The 24,309-nt window shown below is 38.3% G+C and overlaps 1 protein-coding gene across 2 annotated transcripts in view; it reads left to right on the forward strand.

The window, feature by feature from the left end:
• The window catches only part of glsb (glutaminase b), a 43,567-nt gene that overhangs the window by 12,424 nt on the left and 6,834 nt on the right, over window positions 1-24,309 (forward strand). The window contains exons 5-15 of one of the 2 annotated variants that reach the window (XM_084724455.1): window positions 906-985; window positions 2,048-2,211; window positions 4,340-4,398; window positions 8,260-8,292; window positions 9,653-9,711; window positions 11,109-11,175; window positions 11,485-11,535; window positions 12,604-12,780; window positions 14,519-14,650; window positions 15,242-15,334; window positions 16,025-17,878. In XM_084724455.1, the coding sequence (XP_084580581.1) occupies window positions 906-985; window positions 2,048-2,211; window positions 4,340-4,398; window positions 8,260-8,292; window positions 9,653-9,711; window positions 11,109-11,175; window positions 11,485-11,535; window positions 12,604-12,780; window positions 14,519-14,650; window positions 15,242-15,334; window positions 16,025-16,171 (1,062 nt within the window). In that variant the 3' untranslated portion in view covers window positions 16,172-17,878. Of the gene's footprint in view, window positions 1-905; window positions 986-2,047; window positions 2,212-4,339; window positions 4,399-8,259; window positions 8,293-9,652; window positions 9,712-11,108; window positions 11,176-11,484; window positions 11,536-12,603; window positions 12,781-14,518; window positions 14,651-15,241; window positions 15,335-16,024; window positions 17,879-24,309 lie in introns of those variants that run through there. The other variant, XM_084724454.1, reaches the window with a different exon arrangement.

The raw sequence follows: 24,309 nt of genomic DNA on the forward strand, positions 1-24,309 counted from the left end.
TTAGGGATTTGATTGACAGGGAGACAAAGGAGTTCTTAAAGCAGCTGAGGCTGCGGTGTGGGATTCTGAGGCATCTGCCTGAATAAAGAAGCTAGCACTCGGGGTCCTTCTGGCCAATTAAAAGTAGTGAGAAGTCAGCACTTGGTGTAAAACAGAGCAGTCAGTAAAACAGGTTGTTCAAGGTTTTTCAAAAATTGTGAATCACAAGAACCACAAGAGGTCTTTGAGTATACAGTCATCAGTGTAGGGCTGAACAGTTTATCAAATTTGATCGAAATTGCCATATGGCCTACTGCAATTTTCAAATTTAAGGAGACGCACTATTGGTTGAAGAAAATGTGTCAAAATACCATTTTAAATTAAATATTGTTAAACTGCAGAGATGACCTGGCCCACAAATCATATTATACAGTTTTAAAAAACATCAATGTTAGGTACAGATCCGTGCAAAAATCACACCATAATCTAAAGATTTATCCACTCTGCAGAGCATTTTCAGAAAAAATCTGTAAATTGCATCCAAAACATCGGCTTGGTGTAAAGGGAAGTCCAGTACAAAGAGAAAAATGTGTTTTCAAATTGATCCTGCCTTAATGTGGATGTACTGAAGAAAAGAAATGCATCTCTGGAGTTTGTCAAGGCATCCTGGTCAGCGTAGGAAATGATTTGCTGCAATAGTGATAGTGGACTTTGTCCTAATGGTGGAAACTTGTCCTAAAATAACTTCTTCTGATAAGAGTATCTGAGGGTGGATTTTTCCTCTCTGGTCCTCAGATGAGGATTTGACCTACTGTCAGTTGTGTTCTTGTGTATTGTCAGTGGTGTTAACTTTCCATTGAAGCCTGAGCCTCAGCAAACGTCAGCGGTGTAAGGTGAACCTCTTTGCTGCCTTACCTCTCTTTCAGGTTGCAGACTACATTCCTCAGCTTGCCAAATTTAGCCCTGACCTGTGGGCTGTCTCTCTGTGTACAGTTGATGGACAGAGGTAAGTCATGAGCAGACCTAAGTATTACAAGCATACAACGACATTTTAATGGCAGCTGTGTGTGCCAGACCTCCTGTCAGTTGGTTAAAGCTTCCGGTCTGGCTAAAAAGCCCAGTTTCATTTTTTAACTGCAGTGTCAGGAACAATCAACATTCAATTCAATACAGGACAAAAACAAGATAAACTGAATAACTTGTGTAAATATACACTTAATCTGACTATGATGCCTGAAACACGCCCACAGAAGTTGCAATAGGGGTACTATGATTCATCACTTCTCCTCCAGACAACACCCAGTAAGTTTTAGGACAGAAAATGTTGAAATTTTTCATGTGAAATTCTTTCCCACTCTTGCTTGACATATGACTTCAGTTGCTCAACAGGCCAAGGTTTCTGTTAGTCATGATACCATGGGCATTAACCTACCTTGTGCTTGTAATGACACATTTCACTACTTTCCCAGTGTGGCATCAACTTCAGAATTATTTAAAATTTCTAAAAGAGCAATGAAGTTAAAAAAATAATAATGATGTAACATATTAAATATGTTGTCTTTGTATCATTTTCAAATTTCAATTTGTATTCATGCATTCAAGTTTTGATTCAACTTGATGGTTTAATTTATTGCAGGGCATTGCGATGTAATGTAACAGGTATTGGGCCTTGTGTTTACACCCCCTTGTATTTCCCGGTAAAAGCAAAACTAGTACAAGGAGATCCAAAGTGTTGTGTAATGATGTCAGGTGTTTTGTTTAGCTTGTTTCTGATAAGCTGTTGTAAAATTCCATATGTGTGTATATTTGTTATGTTTGTGTCACAGAGGAAGTCATAAAGATAATAAGGCACTGAACTGACTGTTTGGTTCTGTTATCTCTCTGTAGTGCTTCGTCACCCAACTTAATGGTTTTCTGTAAACGCACATCATTCAATGAAATGAACATGCACTTTCTTATTCATATCACTTGAATTCTGTTGTAGTTTCTGTCTGAATGAGCTGTTTCTAATCTGACATTGCAGCTCCTTTGTCAGCTTAGATAACTTGTTATCTTTTGTCTTTTTTAGACACACTGTAGGAGACACCAAGGTTCCCTTCTGTCTGCAGTCCTGTGTCAAGCCTCTGAAGTACGCTGTTGCTGTTAATGACTACGGCACAGAGTACGTGCACAGTTTCATTGGGAAGGAGCCCAGTGGCCTGCGCTTTAATAAGCTCTTCCTGAATGAAGATGGTGAGCCTTTAGACTTTTCTTTTTCTCATTCATTACATAGTATTCTTTCATGCACACTATTTTCCTTCCACAAAATGTTGCAGTGGAGACCTGATGCAAGTTTGATAACGGAGGGTGTCCTGTGTGATGTCAACAGAGGGTTTTGTGTTTAGGAGGCTTTTATGTCCTTAAGAGCTGCTTTCTGTCCCTCATTCCAAACTGCTTGCCACAATGTGCCCTAATCAAACAGAGGGAATTAGAGATAAAGGTCTGTTTACTTGAGCAATTTAGGTTAAATAAATCCTTCGATCACTATATGAGAGAGTATGGTATGTATTTTACTCTTCTACTTGACAACTCAGTAAAATGAGGTGATGAAAGAGGAATGTTTCCCTATAGCTCTGTAGATGCTGTTGGTTACATTCCTGTATGACCCCCAAAGACACTAGGTGGGGCATTCTGTCATTGCCGGTCCAGATAGTTACTCAACATAGTTTGTTGACGGTATTGCTTTAGCATCCTGGAGAGAAAGGGTGCAGGTTGTGACTGAGCTGCCAAATGACTGAGTCAGGTGCTGGCATTAGAGGATATTTGCGTAAAGGTTTTTTAACACCATTGTGAAAATAAACATGGCTGGGTTAAACTGAGCATGTGATTGGCTAAACGTAGATTATGCTGTATAAATTCTCAGAGATTACGTGACATTTTGATATGGAGGTAAATTTTATAATAATTATCATTGTCATGTTTTTTGTGGTTTGTTGTCAGAGGAAATGCCTCAATTCCCAGGCCGCTACTTAATCTGCATCCATCTTGTCGTCATATATCCTGTGTTGTAATTTTGTCTCTGACTGGTGTGCCAGGACTGCCCTGTGGTTGACGCGTTGTATAAGGAGATCACACACCAGTGAGGAAATGTAGGTGATGAAAGTGTAAATGTTCTTGAGCCCTTTTAGAGGTCTGAGGGAGGAAGGCTGCCTCTCATCTGGTGGTTGAATTTTGAGAAAGCTCATCTCGTGGAACAAGTCGGGGAAATGGAGGGCGACTGCTAATCTCTTGGCTTAACTCTCCAGTGAGGGAATGTGTCAGGAATCACATGACATCGTCAGCTGAGAAATGATTAGGGTTAGGGTTAGGTTATATCCTTCACTACATAATTTTTGAATTATTTTATTTAGATAAAAGAAAGTATCAACATCAACAAACATCCACCCCCACACCTCCTCACACATATTAAATATGATACTCTGGCCTAGCTATGAAAACTGAAACAAGTTTGTTTAATTTTGAAGAATATTTTTGGTCCACACTTCCACAAACCTTAGTCCTGGTCCAGATTTCCAAAGTCACATGTCATGAAACTCAAATCAATCTGTCAAATTGCAGTGTTGATCAATTATGGATCAAGATTCTGTTACCTCACTACCTATATCTCACGAAAATGTTTCTAGAAATGCATATTAGTGTACTGTTTAGCTGTTATACAAGAAAGATTGTAATCAGACGGCCGCCGTTTGTGTCCTGCCTGCAATCTTACTCAGTGCTGCTACGCCACGTGTTTCATTGATGTGACTGGTTACACAGCTATCCAGTTGCACTCAGAGGCATTTTGTTTTGCATGTGTTGATAACGCCCTTGGAAATTACAAATAAACTTGTACACATTGGGAATTAGTCCAGCAATGTCAGACTATAAAATGCCAAATCAGAATTGAAAAGATGATATTCCATGAGATTTGTGCTCCACTTTTTTTTTGCTTTTGTGTTGTAGACACAGTTTTGGATGTAGGTACGAATATCAGTTAAGTTCATGCAACATAACAGAGATACAATCAGGACAAGTTCCTACACAGACTGTCAGCCTGCTGAGCTATGTATGTACGTGCAACATGTACAGTCTTGTGAACATAAACACTTACTTGCCCTGTAACTTTTCAAAAATAACCATGTGCTGAGATATTCTGCTGCTATTTAATATATGTTTGTTAAGGTTTCCTCACAGCCACAGCTATATTTGTTCCTCTAATATCTTTAGTCAATTTGCACTCTCCATGTATTTGATCCTCATTGTTTGATCTGTATATATACGGAGCCCTTATGCGTCCAAGAAACATGGCTGAATGTTGACACTTTGATCCTTTGTTTTGCAGATAAGCCTCACAACCCCATGGTGAATGCTGGCGCTATTGTTTGTACTTCACTGATAAAGGTAAGGGCAGTAAAACTTTTTTCCCCCTCCTCCTACATGTGTGTTTTTATGTGTAGTCTATGTCTCATTTCCACTGAAGCCTTAGCTAGAGAATTCCTTCTATGGTGGGTATCACTAAGCTGCTTTATCAGGCAGATAACATGAAAGTTAATATATAAATATTGGTAGCAGCAGATAAGATTTGACTGTTTAATAATGATCTAATGAACCTACGTTTGTTTGAAAACAATGACATCCACTCAAGAGGACTCACAACAATGTAGTATTTGCTGATTTTTCTAGCTTGTCAGACCATTTTTTGTGGTATTGTTACCCCCTCAGTAGATTATACAGTAACTCCCAGTGTGTTCAGATAATTATGACTCTTGACTCAGCTGGAATTGTTTCTAGGTCACTACCTTCGTCCACTGCCATGTGTCTTGTTGTGGTGATTTAAGACCTGTGCTAATCCTTCCTGAAGGCACTTAGCCTCCCCAGCACACACACTGTTATCGTCCCTGCTGAAAATAACCTGCCCGGAGAGTGAGTCAAATGCAGGTGCACACTGATCAGCCACAGATAGGAAGCCAGATAAAACCACAGCCCCTCATTCTGGGCACCAGAGTTTGGATGCCACACTAGTTGAATTCAACTCAGTGTTGAGACAGATCGACAGCAGAAATTGCCCGTCATCCGTCGAATCAAACAAGCTACAGCTCACAAGTTCACTCACAACAAAGGAAAGATTAAACGTGGTTAAAATGCCAATTATGTTTTCACACTGGCAGCGTTAGCTCTTTACAGCAGCTAATGATCATTCTCTGGGTCAATGTTTAATTCAGTCAACCTACCAGGCTGTCTTTACTTAATCAGTGCTAGCAGTGAATTATTAGTGCATACACATCAGTGATAGCAGTGAGTTACTAGCAAATGCACATACTCACACAAGGACTATCTATAAACACCTTTACTGTGCTGCAGCTCTGTTGCTTCTTACAGCTGCAAGACCATATTGCAGATGTTCGCTTTTTATTTTTGCTTTATTGAATTTTGGATTTTCACACATTTTCTTTAAACTCTGGTATCTGACTGTTGCTCTCTCTGGAGAAAACTATATATTATGAGGAGCTTTGTACCATTCACAAAGATACACTTCATCCTTGTTGAATTCTTATTGATGTTGTCAGAAAGCTTGGAGGTGTGATTATTTGTTTTGTTTTTTTACCTGAGAGGAGGAAATGTGTGCTGAAAGCCACAGAGTAATTAAACTGTGTATGGTGCCAAAATCATCCTTCATGTATGATGGTGCATGCTAACGAATGTGGCCTGTTTGATCTTGATTTGATTTTGGACCTCTTGTACTTTAAAAGCAGTAGGAAACTTGCTCTGCTCCAAGTCTCAGGGTCTGGGGCCTGTGTGTTTTCAGTGTCCACATAAAATCCCATTTCCCTTTTTTATTTTATTTTTTTTCTTCAGTGCTTCTTGTGTATTTTCACCTTGCAAATATAACCCTATTTAACCTAAGTATACTCTGTCTCATATTTCTGACCAGATGATTTTAGTTGACAGAGAGATCACTTAGACACATTGGCATTTATCTGCAAATCACTGTCTTTTGGAATTAAAGAGTGTGCTGTTGTGCCATGGCAGCAACCAATATGCAGTTACCCAAAATGGAGTCTATAGTCACAACAATGCGCAAGTGTAGCAAGCAAGTAGATTTAAATAAATGGACCAAGGAATTTTTGTCTCTAAATTGGCCCAGATGTAGAAACTGTGCCCTTTACTGTGAATTTAAAACAAAGATTACAACACAGTTGTCACAGGTCTACATTTTACAATGGCATGTTTTTGAAGTTGGTTCCATAAAGTTAATTTTTAAGCCAAGTAGTACTAGTTACCTTTCCCTAGTGCTAATCAGCAACATGCTTCTGGGGCATGTCATTAATAAATAATCCATTAAAGGACCATTAAAACAATGTATAGACATGTTTTTTTCTTTCTAATAATTTTTAATGAAAAACATGTATGCCAGTCTACTCAGCACCTCGACAGGAACTGCATCATGTGTCAAACATTTTCCACTTTAGTTTTTGGGACACTTAGTAGAATGAATAGTTTCTTTATTCTAAGCATTATAGTATAAGTACTCTATTGTCATAAAGAAAAACTTAACCACTAGGGCAGCTTAAGGAAAGCAGAAGGGCATAATTTTAAATGATCTATTTCAGGAAATCTATTCATTCTGTTTTGTTAAATACCACACAGTCCAGTAAGGTCCTCCTCACACACTCAGGAGCCTTATAATAGCTGTACTCCTGTCTTTGCAGTATTCTAGTCAAACTGGTTGCCCACCAGTTTTTTTATTGATTTGTAATGCATACTGTACATACTGCAGTGCCTCTAGTTGAATGTGTATCACACAGCAAACCTGTTCAGCTGCACAAGTCACACTCATGAAATGATTCATAGACATCAGCTCATATCTGCAGAGACAGTAATGTGTGTCCACGTCTGCTCATCATGGTCATCAGTGTCTCAATGTGTTGTTTTTGTTTTTTCTATTCTGAAGCACAAATGTCAAGCCTTTGGCCAGGCTGCCCAGTTTGCTTTAACCTCGGTGGGGAAACTATGGGATGGTTGCCGTGGCAGTATGCCCCAAACTGTTGTTACATGGTGCTTGAAGGCTACATGTTGTTGCTGTTTTTGTATGTTGTTGCATATTTTCCAGACTTAGGAACTGTGGGAAATAATGACTGCTGCTGCAGGTCAAATGACGTTGGTAATTTTTTCTTCCTTTTCCATATCTATCTCCTCGCACTCTCCCAACCCTCTTATCCCCCCCTCCTCTTCTTCTTCTTTCTCCTCCAATCAGTTCTGTAGAAACACCATTTAGTGACTCTTTAACACCTCCATCAGTGTCACTTACTTTTGCTTCTGCACAGTAAAGTGTAGAATTAAAAAAAAACATTGTATGTAATGTAAAGTTAAAAAAGCATCCTTTCACACCATCCAAAACATAAATAATTAATAAAATCATATAATGCTGTAGCACTTTAAATGTGCATGTGTGTCCATTTTTCTTTTGCTGCGTTTTCTTTGTGGGGATAAGCAGCATCAACGAACTTATGACCTAATAAATGTACACTGAGCTACGAAGACCATTCCTCCCTTATTACCCTCTCTTCCCTCTGTTTTGGCTTACAGGCTCTTTGCACAGATGATACATGTTGACCTAGTAGATACACATCCTCTAACACATACACACACACACACCCACACCCACACACACACACACACAGACACACACACACACACACACACACACACACACATACACACACACACACACACACGTGCATTATGGTAACCCATAATACAAACTTGCCTGCATACATCCACATCTCTGCGCAGTTATACTTCTTGTAGAAAAGTAAACACAGTCAGGGCTGATTCAGATTTTGAAAAATTGTGTTTTTTACTCTTTAGACTTGAAATAACATTGAATCCCATATTTGGAATCAGTGAGATGTAAATGGTGAGACATGTTTTTCTTTAACTGGCTAAGCTCTGGTAATGCACATGTCTACTAAATCTCCCTTTTCACTCAATAAGACTTCCTTCTTTGTAACCTATTTGCAAGCCAATCTTATTAATATTTTGTATCTACTTGTATAATTCTTGGCAAAGCTCATGTGATTTTTACATTGTATTTGTAATAATAATAAAAACCTATTCAGATCTGCTAATTCTGCAGTTTTAATTTGTCAGCAGTAGCATTTATCATTTTAGTAAGATCTTTTGTGATGCTGAGCTTGTCCTCTGCAACATCCATCTGTGTATGAACTGTACTAACTGCTTATTCTTTTGTTCTCTCCTCAGCAAGGTGCAAGCAACGCAGAAAAGTTTGACTATGTAAGTATTGCAAGTCAAAATTAGTAACAAAGTGCAGTCAGAAGATAATTTTCATGTACTTTTCAAGGGAAACTCGCTACACATTCGGTTTTTATAAAGACTATGTCTTTATTATTGTTTTTTCTGTTATCTATTAAAAGTCTTTGTAAAGTCAATTAGCTGTGACCAATTCCGTATTACAAAATACTTCTAAGTAGTTTTGAATACATTGTAATTGACCCCTCTCAAGTACCGCCCCTTTTGAGCAAGATTGGTACCCGGCGAATAAACAGTGATTCCTAAAGGGCTAATCACAAAAAAAATGCAGTCCATAATGAAGCCTGTGGTAAAAATGAATATTTTTTATATGATGATATTTACAAGAATGAATCTGAAAACTTTCCATGGACCCCCTGCCAGAGTGACACAGACCCCTGGGAGTCCCTGGACCCCGACTTGAGAACCACTGATGTAGATTAGCTAACAGATGTAATTAACTAGCTAACAGTTGATATAGATTAGCTAGCTAGTTAGAACTGTTATTGGAACAAAGTGTGCTTAGAAAAGTAAGTATGCATTTAAAAAATATTTGATGCACGAGTTTTAAATACGCTGTTAATGTGCGCTGTTGTCCACAAAACATTAGTGTCTCACAGCTGGATATTAAAGCAACAGTAATCAGTGTATTTATCATGAAAATATATATTGTATTACAATGTGAAAACAATGTGAAAGGTGTTGCTTGTAGTGACAAAGAGTTATCAGCTGAATGTACAGCTCCCCTCATCTTTATGGAGCTTTATAGTGAGTTTCAGCTCATTCTGTCCGGCCTGCAACTTCACTGTTTTGGTTCATTTTCACTGGAGCATTTAGCAGCTAAAGCTTCAGATATTTCTCTCGGGAGGTGGTAGAGACCAAGAACAGAGCTAAAATAGAGTCAATAATTGAAAAAAAATGTTCATGCAGTTTCAAAGATAGTGAGACAGCTCAGGCAATAAACCTGACAAAAGTATTAAGTCTTTAATGAAACATTTTGTTTACTTTTTGTAGAGTTGATTTGGCAGCTGCTCTCAGAACTTGCAATTTAATCAGTGTGTTGTCTTCTTTTCTGTTAGTTAACTATGTAAAATGCTTTGATTTTTGTATATTAACTGTAAAATCAGTGTACCATGACACCTTGTCTATTGGGCACACTCTTATGTAGTATGGAATTGGGACACAGCTATTTTAAATTTGAATTGCTTTTCATCTAAAATGTTATGATGGACAGGTACCCATGAGTCTTGAGAGTTCATGAGAGTTCAATGAGAATTTAACCTCATACCATGAACCCCTGTTGATCATTTTGTCACTCTCAACACTCCCACTGTTTTCCCTTCAGGTCATGAACTTTCTGAAAAAGATGGCAGGAAACGAGTATGTGGGTTTTAGCAACGCCACGTAAGTAATCCTAAGTTATGTTTTCAAAGTTTTTACATCTCCTCTTTCACTTGAGAGAGGACAACGCATTACAGAAAAGTTCCTACATCCATGGTTTCCATTTTTGGTTATTCTGTCATTGAGTCATTTTCTCCTGTTCTGAATCTGACAAAGTGAATTCATTCTTAAATCATATCTGTTTATTGCCCAGAGGCGAACAGATTAGAATATGCAATAATTAAGATCCGTGTACATGATGAAATTGTGGCATTAGAATGTGCCAGAGGCAGCCAAATTTGGAGTTTTACAGACAGATCTTTTCTCCAGCAAAACCTCTGGACCCCTCTTGCTGGCTGCTTTTTCCCACGGCCTGGCGACTTCATTACTTTTGGAAAGTCCTGACCTTCAACAAGAAGTGCTACCAAAGCCTCTGCTATACAATCCACTGGGCCATATAGATATCATATCTTTGCCTTTGCAAACATGACTAGCATGCACAGAGCAGGGATGATCTTTAGAGTCTGCTGGCCCCTTTTATCTGTTCTTGCTTTTAACAATGTTTTCCAGTCATTGCCGCTTAAATAAAGCCGAGCTTTAGTGTTTTTTAATTGATTTTTGATAATTCTCTTCTTAGTTAAAGCTCCTACAAGGAACTTTCATGTTGTGGTGACCTTGAATGTACCTGATGATAGTGATAGTATTACCACAATCACAACCTCAAAATACAAAAACACCAAAAATAAAATTGTCTAAAGAAAAATCTGCTTATTTTTTAACTGGCTAAGGCAATATTGCTTTGGAAAATATAAACCTAGGCTCTTCTGCTGTGCATGTTGTAAAACATTTTATCTGATTCCAAGGAGAATCTGACCTGGTGACAGCCATTAAAAACAACTAATACTATAGCCATAGTAGCATAGAAATGATCTTGGTTGCTTATGTAGGTCATATAGAGGCATCAGTATTAAATTGAGACTGTTTCATAACCTAGTAGAAACTTCTTGTAGTATATTTAAGTGACTATACATAGGAAAAGTAATACGATTGTAATGAGAGAGTGAAATATTGGAAATGAAACTGGTCCAAAAAGTCAGCTTTGGAACTTTCTACTCCCACAGCTAGTTACTTGATTTATCGATCTGGATAGATTACATTGAGGAGGAGGGCTGTCACTTAAAGGTCACTTGCATGTTTATGATTCATGATGATGCCACATGCTAACAATGTTTCTGGAAAAAGACTAGGCACGTGGGCTCATGTTGCAGCATCATCACATGATAGCATGAGGGCTCTGGTTGTACTGTACACATGAGGGGTGGGGTGATGGAATTCCAACACACAAGTGCAAACACACACACACACAGTGCAAATATTTCCTTCCTCTATGTAATGGGAGTGCTCTGCTCTTTGTATGACAGATTCCAGTCAGAGCGTGAGTCAGGCGACAGGAACTTTGCCATTGGCTACTACCTGAAAGAGAAAAAGGTTTGACCTTGGATGAATCATGAAGCACTGCTGACTTTGTATTCCACTGTCTGTTGTTATTACTTTGAAAGCTGAGAAGCAGTAACTGTGTGCATAAAGTTTGTAAAAGACGCAGCAAGTTACTGCTAGCAGACCAATAAAAAACAGCATTTTTTAGTCCTCAGTTGCCTTTCAGTTTACATGTACCTGTTTTGATTAAGCTGGATTCTTACCTGCTTATGTTTCACCAAAGCAGAAGAAGTATACAGTAGTTAATTAATGTTCATATTTGTGCTCAACTTGTGCTCAACCCCTTGTGTTTCTCTGCAGTGTTTCCCAGAGGGAACAGACATGACATCTGTACTGGACTTCTACTTTCAAGTGAGTGTAGCAATGATTTTGTTTTTCAGTATCAGGTTTCAACTCTTATTAATTTCTAATGAGTGAATATTGTTTTCTGCTTTTTTTGCTGCTCTTCCTACAATATTGATTTCAGCCCCGAGGGTCAGAGATCCTGACCGAATGCAGTTTCTGCTTCTCTACCAATTTTAGCCACATATCTCCTTCTTTTTCTTAAACCCCCTCTGTTTTTCAGCCTGTGTGCTACAAATAGCTTATTCACTTTGCACAGACAGGTGGCAAATAGAGATGTACGATATGGATATTTTTCAGCCAATATAATTACCTGCTTGCTTGCCTAATTGTACTATACAATAATTGCTGCACATGCACATTTTAAAAGATCTGAAAGGCTGTTACCATTATTTGAGATTCCCTCATGTAAACATGTCAGAGAATGCAGTCTGACATATCACATCATTCACAATATAGCATTATCATTTTTTTCATGATACAACAGTTCATATACTAGTAATGCTATGATGGAGGGCCCAAAAAGGGAAGCAACTTAAGTATTGTGAAAGTGGTTTGATTACAGAGAATCAGACATTATGTAATATGTAATAAGTGTATTACATAGTGCAGGATTGTGACAGACAAAGGCGGCAGTACAACAAACTAATTTTGCCACCCCAAGCAGAAGCTCTCAGTTGAGTACAAGGAGAGCCATAAAAATATTTTTCATCATTTTGTCATAATGTCAAGAATACCATTATCAGAAAATACATTCAAATAACATGGCCTTATTTGAAAGGCCATATCATCCACTCATTCTGAGCAGTTGCAGCACCCCTTAAAACCAAGCATTATAAAAATCATTAATTGATTTTTAAAAAGGTTTATCTTGAATAATCGTTTCCCCTCTCTTACTGGGGTATAGGCTGTATTTTGTAGTGGAAAAGAGGACTTTGTATCTGCACCCTTAACTCTGATGGTCATGCACATCTTTGTTTTTTTTCCCCACAGTAGTGGTAGAGGTGATAATATGAGATGCTGAGTAGAAAAAAAAATCAGAAATGATACATCTTGTCCTTTTTGGTCAATCTCCAGCTGTGCTCCATTGAGGTCACTTGCGAGAGTGCCAGTGTCATGGCGGCCACCCTGGCTAACGGCGGCATCTGCCCGATCACGGGTGAGCGTGTGCTGAGCCCCGAGGCGGTGAGGAACACATTGAGTCTGATGCACTCCTGCGGCATGTACGACTTCTCAGGACAGTTTGCTTTCCACGTAAGTAAAAGGCAGCTTCTATTTCAGCATCGATTTCTGTGTTTATGGTGAATGAAACACTCCTTGTGGTGGCAAATGAGAGTCGACGCAGAGATGAGACAGAGACAGGAACTTAGTGCATAAGAGGAGCAGTTCATTTGACAAAGAAAAACCAGAGTGATAATGTGCAAACTCCTTTTATAGTCTTATCTGTGTATGTGCATGTGCATATGCGTGTGTGTGTGTGTGTGTGTGACCTTGATTGAACCCTGATGTTTCCTCATCAGGTCATTTCTGTGGAACCTGCCCCAGATACGTCATTGTTTTGGTCTTCTAGAGAATCGTATTGTGTCATACAATATTAGTCTGTAACCTCGGAAGGTCACAGAACGTTCATTGCATGCGCACTAAAATATCCTACAGATGTTTTTTTTTTTTTTTGAAAAGCCTTTACTTAGATGTAAACATTTAGTTAAGATGAGGACATTCCTTGAATTCAAATAGTTCTCAATTACAGAATAATTACATTAGAAGGACTTTACACATACATTTAACAACTAGTTAGTGCAGTTTGATCCTGGTCTACTATATCATATTTTTTGGTCTGTTTCTTTGACCAATACAGAAATAACCTGAAATACTGATGAAACATTTATCCATATAATAAAACTGATAAGGTCTTGATACAAGCACATATCCCTCCACTGTTTTAAGAAGCAGGACACCTAAGCCTACACAGCTGTCACATCACGTCGTCTGCCTGAGGCTGAGCTCAGCTGTTTGTTGTGATAGCATGATGCATTTTAACAAGACACATCCTGGTAAATACAGAGAGAACAAGCAATGTGAGAAAATATCTTCAATCTTTCAGTTTGTCAGGATAAACCACATTTGAAGCATTTAGTTTTGACAGAAACAAATCAAAAGTCTCCTCTTTGCTGGTCACTCTTTTTATTATGTTCTCTTTTAGTAAATGTGAGTTGTGTTTTGAAAACAGCTGCTTGTCCTGTCTTAAGTTCCAATGATTGGAAAACTCCTATCTCAGACCTCATGTCTTGTCTTAACTTCAGAACTGAGCTGCTGTTGATTTTAAGAAATTCCAGCTAGAGCTGTAAACTGTAAACTCAACTGTTCAGTCGGCACTCATCCTGTTGTGTTCATTTCTGTGTTTAAAATGTAAATGAGACTGTCGTTTCACTCATCATTGGGTAGCTAGCTTGCTATACTGGGCAAGAAAGGATGGTTGTTCAGTTTTAGCGACGAGTTGGAGGCATTAATCATGTTGGTAAGAGGAAAAGCCACCTTTTTCAGTCACAATATTTCAGTGTCCATGTTGTTCTCCATGTTATTGTTATTTCAATACAGACCCAACAATTGTGCTGCCATATTTGGCAGTTATGTTGAATTTTGGACGGGGTTTATGCAATCCTAACTTAACATTCATTCGACATAGGATTTCAGACAGTTTCTGTAGTGAGGCCCCCAGTTTTCCAAAATACTTACTTCTCATGTAAAACACCTCCTTTTCCTTTTATTTTAGCTGAATAAATAAACGAAAGGATTTTCACTGAAAGAAAATCAGTTTCTTCAGTATGATATCACAGGCAAACTGGAGGATTAATTACTCAAACTGATAAATCATTGAAGCCCAGTTGACTTGTTCTTTGCTGACTCTCCATTTTCAGCGTTGTGCCGCTGCCATGCCAGATCCCTGCAGCCAGTCTTCTGTTGTGTAACTGGTCTGTTTTCTCTGTTGTAGGTCGGTCTGCCAGCCAAGTCTGGAGTAGCAGGAGGGATCCTACTGGTTGTACCAAACGTGATGGGTATCATGTGCTGGTCACCTCCACTAGACAAGCTGGGCAACTCAGTCAGAGGAATACAGTTCTGCACGGTACGTAATGTCCAGAAATGGAGGAGCAGGTCACAGCGTGCCTGCGGTGTGTATTTGGCCAAATGAGACTTTTGATTTTGACAATATAATTTCATGGTACTTTCAATTAAAAAATGTAGACCCTTTTTACTAATGTAAATACATTTCCTTAACTTATTTGTGTTCAGCTGTACTCTTTTTTAATATCAATACTTCATACTTCTATCAATACTTTATTCTACATTCATGTGGCTTCAAGGAAATAATTGTTTACTTTGTACACAAACAAAAATAAAAATGCCTCATGAAATAAAAGTTCAGTCATTGGGGTCATTAAGGGTTAATTTAGATGACTTACTTTTCCAGTGACTGATCCTGTTTGACAAGTAAGTGATCCTTGAATAATGATTACCTGGAGGCCAAGCCCAGATACAGATCCCAGGAAACACTGCATGTCAGGGTGCAAGAATCTGCTGCCTCTGTGCAAATGTAATCAGATGTATTTTGATTTTGGCTTTTCAACTTCAAGCCATCAGAATGAAATGTCAGATTAAATAGTGTAGAGTAAATTGATGTATTTTCATCATGCATGGCTCACTGTTTGTATTCCAGGACCTCGTGGAGCTTTTCAACTTCCACAACTATGACAATCTGAGGCACTTCGCCAAGAAGCACGACCCTCGCAGAGAAGGAGGGGACCAGCGGGTAAGGACGAACAGCGTCAGACAGACTGACCCAAACATCTTCTCTCCAACAGTGCAGGTGGCGCTGAGGACGTCATTGTGTAGCTGTTGACTAACATGCTGATCTCCGTAACACACACACACTGTTGACCGTCTTTGGTGTCTCAACTAATCTTTATAATGGTGACAAAAATACATGGAGGCCCACATTCACAGAAAACAAGAGCCAAAGTCAGTCTGGTTAATAATTAAATACATTAATCAAGTTATTTGTCAATTCCTTACTTGCGTGTTAAAACGCCACATACAATAACACAAACTAACCAGTCAAGGCAGCAGTAGACCAGCAACTCTTGTGTTCTGCAAAATAAAATTATTGTTTTTATCAAATGAGTCTGGTGGCTTTGAACAGCGTGATATATTGGCTGTTTCTGATTTAAAAACAAACCAAAACCTTTTGTACCATTGGTCATTTAGACCCCAGAATATATAAAAAAACAGGGCTCAGTTTTAAAAATACTGCAATCACCCTTTAAAATAAAGTAATGCAACCTGTCCTGTTTTGCCAATAATTAATTAACTGAACTGGATTTGGCTCTGGATTTTCCGGTTTTCTGTTTCGGCAAACCACATGGCACTCAAAAGTCACACTCACATATACAGACACACAAAAGGAGTGAGACTAATTTGTTATTCGTGTCAATTGAAACAGCTGCACTCCTTCGGACCCATGGATTACGAGAGTCTCCAACAAGAGCTAGCTCTGAAAGCCCCTCTTTGGAAAAAGGTCTCCCCCACTGAGTCGCACCAGGACAGCTCCACCACTGTAGTCTATAGGATGGACAATGTCGCCGAGTGAAATTAAAACAAAACAAAAAAAAAGAGACCCCCCCACACCCCCACCTCAACTTATCTGTCTCCCCACCTCTTGCAACACCACCACCACCTTCCCTCACCCTCGGATATTTATATATAAATTATGTAGAGGATTATTTATTGCTTGTGAAGCAGTTGCTCTGCAGATGTACTGGGAAGCTCCTTTTGTTTTTATTTGTGATGGAGAGTTACTGCTTGTTAATTTTGCTCTGAACTCCAAATGAACTCATAGCCTCTGCCTGCTTGTTGCCTTAGTGTGTGTGTGTGTGTGTGTGTGTGTGTGTGTGTGTGTGTGTGTGTGTGTGTGTGTGTGTGTGTGTGTGTGTGTGTGTGCGTGCGTGCGTGCGTGCGTGCGTGTGTGTGTGTAGGAAATGATGTACAGTGTACAGGTTGTTTCATCTCACCCACTTTTTTGTTTTAGTTAGAATGATCATCAAAATGTAGGCTAAGGGTTGATTTGAATTTTAGTTTTATTTTAAGCAAAAAAACAAAAAAGATGTATGAATGTGTTTGCATGTACGTGGCTTCAGTAAAGCCTGCTGTTAGACCAACAGTCTTTAAATACACATTCAGACTACTTTCCATGGCCGATTGCTTCTTGTAGCTCACACTGAGGCCGGAGACATTAGCACATAGACACAGATGCTGGATGTACTGTAGCAGATGATGAAAAGGCAGTATAATTAATGCCTTCTTGAATTATTGTTGGAAAGTTTTGGTTCAAAGGAACATCTTGTGAACATAGCTGTGAATATTTGGGCTGTCGTTTCTCGTTTATAAAAATGAGCTTTGAATTCTGATTTTAACAACACAGGTATTTTGCTTTTCCAGTCTTACATGATGGACCTTGAAAGGGAAAACCAACCCAAAAATACTCACCTACAGATGTCTGATGTGGATTAAATGCAGACATTTGTAAACTGAAATTAGTGAAAACCCCGATTGGAGTGGCAAAAAAGGAGCACAGGGTCTTTGCATGTGCTGTAATTACTTTTAATAATAGACATTGCATTTAATTTCTTGGAAATAGAGCATCATTTATATCTTTAAAAGAGAGTATAAAATAGACGTGAACTTTGAGGCCTAAATGCAGAGTAAAGGGCTTCAGCTTGACTTTAACATGTCAGTATTTGTGCCTGGACCACAGTTGGGGCTGATTTTTTTTTTTTCATCATAAAATGATGACAATGTCGATATTTTAAAAAGATTTGCTCAACCAAAAAGCTCATGAGAGGTGCAACGACTAAAACAGCGAGTTGTTTTCAGTACTTGCTCTGTCAGTGAACTGGCTGCATCATTCTTAGCTGCTGTTGAGTTCAGATAGAAAAAAAAGCATGTCTGTGTGCAACTGGTTGCTCCATGTTTGTCAAGGTTAGTGAGTAAACTCAGCGTGACGTCAGCAAGTGGTGACCTCCAGTTAAAGCCCCTCATAGTCTACACGGGTCTGACCGCTCCTCATACAACCTTAAACTTCTCTGCTCTGAGCAGGTGACTGCAGGGTTTATCTGCAGGGTTTAACCCGGCCGCATTCCAAAACCATTACTGTGTGTTTACACTGCGCACACAAATATGCTCTTGTTCAAACAAGATGCCTTAGTCTAGAAATAAAGCTGCTTCACTGAGTATTGTCAGTCTGTGCTGTACTTTAAGGCTTTAAGGGAAAAAAATAGAAGTGCCTAGTCTGAAAATTGTACCTGTACTTGAAATACCATTCAGATATTCTGAAGTTCAGAAGGCATACAGGAGAGCAAGTAGAGCTGGGTGTTTAACCTCAGTACTTTTATGGTAGGACCTGACATTTGTCTGCAGCACCGAGTACCAGAAAAGTGCAAAAAGTTGGCACAAAATGTCTGGTCTGGGATTTTTGAGTTTATTTTTGATTTCCAAGGTGTGCAGTTAAAAAGTTTGCAGAGTGGACACAGTTGGATAGACCGTCAACTAGGGTTGCAAATTTTGTTTCCTTAACCGATAGTTGAAAACGCTAACGATGAGTTAATTGTTAATAATTAATAAAATTCAAAACATTTTCACATTTTTTTCTTTCTCGTTTATTTTTATTTTTTCCCTCATTTTAAGTATAACTTTAAGTTTTCTTATGCAGTAAACAGCTCTGCCAGAAAAAAAACAATGTCAACTGAGGTTCAGTTGCATTTCTAGACTTTAGATTAATTATCGATTAAGATATTTTTAATCGTTTAAAATCTTAAATGCAATTAATCAATTGATTATGAATTGTTGATATATAATATATAGAAGCAAAGTTCTTGTGCAGCTGTTCAGAGAACGATTAATGTTGATTTTTTTTTTCTTTTGTGAAATGAGAAAGAAAAACTTGATCATATTTCAGTGCAGAAGTATGTGTTGTGACCAGTATGGAAACACCCAGCTCTAACAGCAGAGGAAAGTGATTTTATTTTGGGGAATTTTACGCCTTCAGAGGAAAGAAAAACTTGGAACTGCAAAATCAAATAAGATGTTATCAAAGTAGGTTAGACGCCTCCAGTCCACTGAACCAGAAAGTCATATACTCAAAAAGTGTGTTTTGAGAATCAGTATGCAAACACACACACAACACATATTCAGTATTATTGTGAAAGTGTTACTCTCCTAAGGTTGTATATTATCGAAACTTCTCTTATACATAATTTACTGTACTTCTGAATGTACATAGTGGCAGGTGTGTATATAGCTTTTAGGTGTGTGTGTGTCTGTACATGAGTGATAAACCTCAACAGCAGACCAGAATGTGTTTTGAATACACTTCAGACGTTCCGAAATTATAATCTTGTCTCCTCCAGGAATATAGAGATACTTGCACATGACTGTCATGTCAGCAGATGCCTTAGATGTCGCTCTACTGTGACTGTAGTGTGAGGGCGGAGTTTAACCTGTTTGTTATTCAGTTGTTGTTAAAACTGTACAAGTGGTGAGTGGTGTTTGGCCCTGGGTTTGACTTGAGCTTAAAGTGATGGCTGCTGGAGCCAGTAATAACCTGTTATTACTTTGTCATGCTGTCTGAAGTTATTTTTCTTTTGTGTTCTTTTTTTTTTTTTTGATGTCATGGGCTTCTGTTAGAGTTTCTTTCTGTTATCAACTTTCTGTTCATTATTCCGTGGAGGTGCAAAGTATTCAAAAGCCTCTGTTGTCATTCATGCTCCTTGGAAATGTTACAGAAACCTGTAGCTCTCCTTGGTGCTTCTACAGTGTTCCTTTCAGTATGTAAGAAGTTGGGTCTGTTGGTTATTTTAAATAATTTCATCGATGGATCTTGTTACTTTCCGCTTAAAGTTTTTGCATTGGAGTGAAACTGGTATTAGCTGGACAGTGTTTCACTTTGTTTAAAGTTAAAATCCTTAATTCAGCATTTTGATACAATTTACCACTGGCATTTATTCTGCCATTATTATTAAATGTATTTTGACTACGGCTGGATGATTACGGACAAAATCAGATATCAAAAAGTTTTTGACCAAATGCCTACATCGACATTTATCGATATTGCAATCGATATTGTAGAGATGACTGTTAGTGCTTTCACAAAATATTAACACACGTTTTTTTGATAAATATTCATCAGTAATGTGGCTGTAAGGACTAAGGAGGGATTGACCAATTTTCAGATCAGATATTCAGTATTGATACGACTATGTGTCGGGGTTTTTTTGCTGTTTTTTTTTTAACCCATGTGCCGATAAGATAAATCCATTTAGAAATGTGCTGCTTTGGCTCTGATGCAGCTGCCTCTCTGTCTGAAGTCACCATTCTGTGGTAAATGTCCCACCCACAACACTATCTGACTGGTCTGAATGTTGAACAAAGTTTTGTGTTAGGGTTTGTGTTAGTCTAAATTTTGACACCAAGATTTTCATTTTTACTGCAGATGTATCTCTGGTCCAAGCACTGGTTAGCACCAGTAACCACAAATGGATTAAGGATTATAACTTCAAATGTAAAGATGCAAATGTCAAAAGCTGCACAAGTAGGGGATTTTCAGAAGCAGTGATCCATCATTGTCTTAATGATGATAAAGCCTGCTTCATTTTGGTTTATTAGTTTATCATTGAATGAGTCACGGAGGCAAATACTGGCTACAGATTTTAGTGAAAAGCGGTGATCGGTTTCCAAAAGTACCTCTTATTTCAGTATCTCATCTCAGGCTTTCCTCGGTTTTCTCTTTGTTCCTGACCTGGTTTTGCCTGGACCAGTCCAGTAACCTTGTGGCAACCAATCAGGGTTGATTATTTGACCTGTTCCACTTTGCTCTGGTAATCCTGTTTCACTGATTGTATTACTTGATATTTCCGATCAGCGACCCTTCTCTCACTCTTCACAGTGTGATTATTACTCTATTACTGTACAATCAAACTTATGACAGAGGGGCTTTTGAATGCAGTTATCAGTAGATTTTCATGATTCATGTCATGTATGTAGTGTTTCCTCATTCTGTTTTCTCTGTGATCTCTCATTCTCCCTCTTGCATGCATATTTTTGTATGATTTAATAAAAGTGTTGTTTTGATCCCATGTGATCAGTATGTTTTAAGATCATCTGATTACCTACCACATGTCTTTATATATGTTGATTTGTATCTCTCGCATAAATTCTACTTGTGACATGGGAAATGCATATAAATTTTAAAAATTATCACTACCATTGCAATCTGGTGACCTTGGAATTGTAAGGTTCTCTAATGTCTTGGTCAGATATTTACGTATACAAACTAAAACAAGCAGATCTCATAAAGACTAAATGGTGGGGAAAAAATGTGAAGGTGCAAATTTTAAAGTTAGGAACATTGGATTTTACAACCCATGTAACAAAGTTCTCCCAAACCTACAGTAGATGAAACCGTACAGTTCCAAGCTCACGACTGTTAAACTTTTACATGTTTTGATTTCTTGTCTGTCCACATGGTTGTAATTCTGTATGTAAAGTCTCCATAAACTTCACAAAGACATGAACTTGTCTTCCTTCACTATTCTGAGCAAATACTTTCTTTTCTAGTTTCTTTGGCTGTGATGGACTTGAAGACATTACAGTGAAAGTGGTGTTTTTTTTTAGACTTGTGTTGCTTGTAAAATCTAATAAAACACTGTTATCATCTGATTCATCTGCACTTATAACTGTTTTTTTTATTATTACCTGCGCCAAGGATGTTATGTTGTCAGTGCTGTTTGTTTGTCAGCAGGATTACGGAAAAACTACCGGCCCAGTTTTCAACATAATTGGTGGAAGGGTGTAGCATGGGTGAAGGAAGATCTCATTAAATATTGGAGCGGATTCAAATTACAGGGCCGATACAAATTATGTTTCACTTTTGTTAACATTGTGAAATATCAGGGCCTTGGCAGAGGTTTGCACTCTGATTTGACTTTCTAGTTATTTTTGCTGCAAAAACACTCTGAATTACTATCATATTGGTAGCTGAACAAAAAAAAGACAGACACTTTTTTTCATCATAATGCTATCATTAAGACAACATTATGTAAGATCTCATCTTGTTTTGCGATTTGGTGCCATCATGAATATGTACAGCTGTACACACACTCTCCTTACAATTACATTAGTCCAAAAAGTCAGGTTCTAAGCTTCAATAGTGATATAGGACAGTCTTCCATTTTACACTGTTAAAACTGGGTGAAAATGATTTGAGTTTAACAAAGAATTCCATTACCAAACCAGTCCAAAGTTTTTAAGGTGGACCTTCATACTGGGGCAGTGATGTTGTGTACAACTGGAGAGAAGCCGAGGATGTTATGTTGTCAGTACTGTTTGTTTGTCAGCAGGATTACGGAAAAAGTTTTTGCCCCAGTTATCAACATAATTGGTGGAAGGGTGTAGCATGGGTGAAGGAGGGTCATTAAATTTTTGAGCCGATCTAAATCATGGGGCCAACACAAATTATTTTTCACTTTCGTTTTGACTGTGAGATGTTAGGATGTGGCCTTGGCAGAGGTTTGTGCTCTCTGATTTGACCTTCTAGTTATTTTTGCTGTAAAATTACTCCGAATTGCTATCACTTTGGTAGCTAAACAAAAAGGAAGACAACCACTTTTTTCATTATACTGTTATCATTAAGACAACATTATGTAAGATCTGATCTTGTTGCGATTTGGTGCTGTCACAAATATGTACAGCTGTACATGCGCTCTCCTTACGATTACATTAGAACTGGGTGGAAATGATTATGGTTTAACAAAGAACTCCACTGCCGAACCAATTGGGGCGGTGACATTTGCTTGCCTCTGAAAAGAAATGGCGTGAGGTCATCATTTCTGTTAAGGCATATCCTTGAAAAACTGTAATGGGTGTTGGTTAGTTACCAACTGATCAAGCGAGACAATCAGACATCTGTGATTGTCTGATATCACAAGATTATGATCATATTATTTACTGTAACAACACAAGACATAGCAAGTCAGCTAATATTCCTGACTAGTCCAACATCAAGAAGGACTGACGTCTGAAAAACCAGTCCCACATTTACTCGTTTGTTTATTTTTTGGGTCACTCTTTTTCTCTTATTAGTTTCTCCACCAACATGTTCTACAGTCTCTTCGCCCCTGCCTTGATGTAGCTAACTAGCTAAAGGTAGCTTACAGTTAGTAGTTACTCTAGCAACAAGTAGGGCTACCTGTCCTGTCTGAGAGTTGAGGCAGAGAAAGACATCAGAGGAAAAGACAGAAACCATTTTCTTCATAAAATATCAGAATCAGAAATACTTAATTGATCCCTGCAGGGGGATTGTTTGTGTTACCGTTGCTCCCAATGTGATCTGCTTTTTCCTAAATGGTGACATAATTGGTGGTGTCTGGTTTGGTGCCGTGAAGCGAAACCTGGCAACTAGAGCTGGGTAACAAAAACATAAAACCTACCGATACCAATAGAGTGCTTTATTTGTCGGCTTTTTTCTACTTCCTTCCATACCCAACATGTGAATGGAAGCATTCCTGAAATAACACTAACGCAATTTCTACATTCATTTTTATCAGACGCCACATGTGCATAGTAAAGCCATACCTGTGAATGTCAAAGACACCGTAGTGCTACGTCACCACCACAGGCTGTATTGAGTGGGCTAACTATGTCACATTAAACTGAAGAACACTTGTGGTGACCAGCTGCAAGTAAAACCACACAAAGTATATAAGTACAAAAAAGGATCAAATGATACTACTTGGTGCTGGGTTATTTCAGTTCATACCTTGAAGGTATCATATGCTGATACCATACCAGCAACGCAAGCTGTTATTTTAAGGTAAAATGCTTACATAATGTTGCTTTAAGTGTCATTAGTGGTTTATTTTTTGGAGTTTGCTTCCAGAGAACCAAATACCTTTAAATAAAAGGGGAAATGTCTGTAGGACATGCTGGCTTGTTTACACACTAAATCTCCTGCTGACAAACTATCACCAACAAGTGAACATAGTCACGTTGTTCCTTCTTGTCATGTTGTATAACATGGCTGCCCATTCCAGTTTTACAGCATTTTTCAATTCCAACAAACAGATGTCAACATGTTTCCTTGTGGACAGGTCAGCATTTGAAACCTTTAAAGCCTAAAGTTTTTAGCTTTTGTCGCCTAACCCCTGAGAGGCTTCACCACAGGTCACACAGCACCTTACAAGGCTACATAATTAACGTATTAAATAAATAAATCAGCGGAAGAGGAAAGTTATAAATATACTGTTCAACAAATACAACCGACTCAACAAACAAAGAAAGGCCACAGTGTTTCAGTGGAGGATGATACTGAGTAGTTTGGCTTAAACTTGCACTTCAGGCTCTGTAGCATTTACAGACTGTTTACTGCACACACCCACCCACGTTTGTTTGGACACAAGTACTGGCTGTTATTATTTAACATGATGAGAAATAATGATACAACAGAACAAGTATCAGCTTTACGTGCCTGATATGTTACATTTTACATTTAGGCAGTCTGAACAGACTTGAAGCTCACTGTCAAACATAACGCTCAAATTAATTAATCGTAATAAAGCAGTGAAAACTGAAAATTTATTTGGATCTGTACCAGTAGAATTTTCTGTCTTTTGTGTTAACAACACTCATAATTTCCAATTAATATGACTTCTACTGAACATGAAATACTGTGTTTTA

This window comes from Lutjanus erythropterus, chromosome 8 (genome assembly GCF_056507025.1).
Source record: "Lutjanus erythropterus isolate fLutEry1 chromosome 8, fLutEry1.hap2, whole genome shotgun sequence".
NCBI classification, from domain to species: Eukaryota; Metazoa; Chordata; class Actinopteri; order Lutjaniformes; family Lutjanidae; genus Lutjanus; species Lutjanus erythropterus.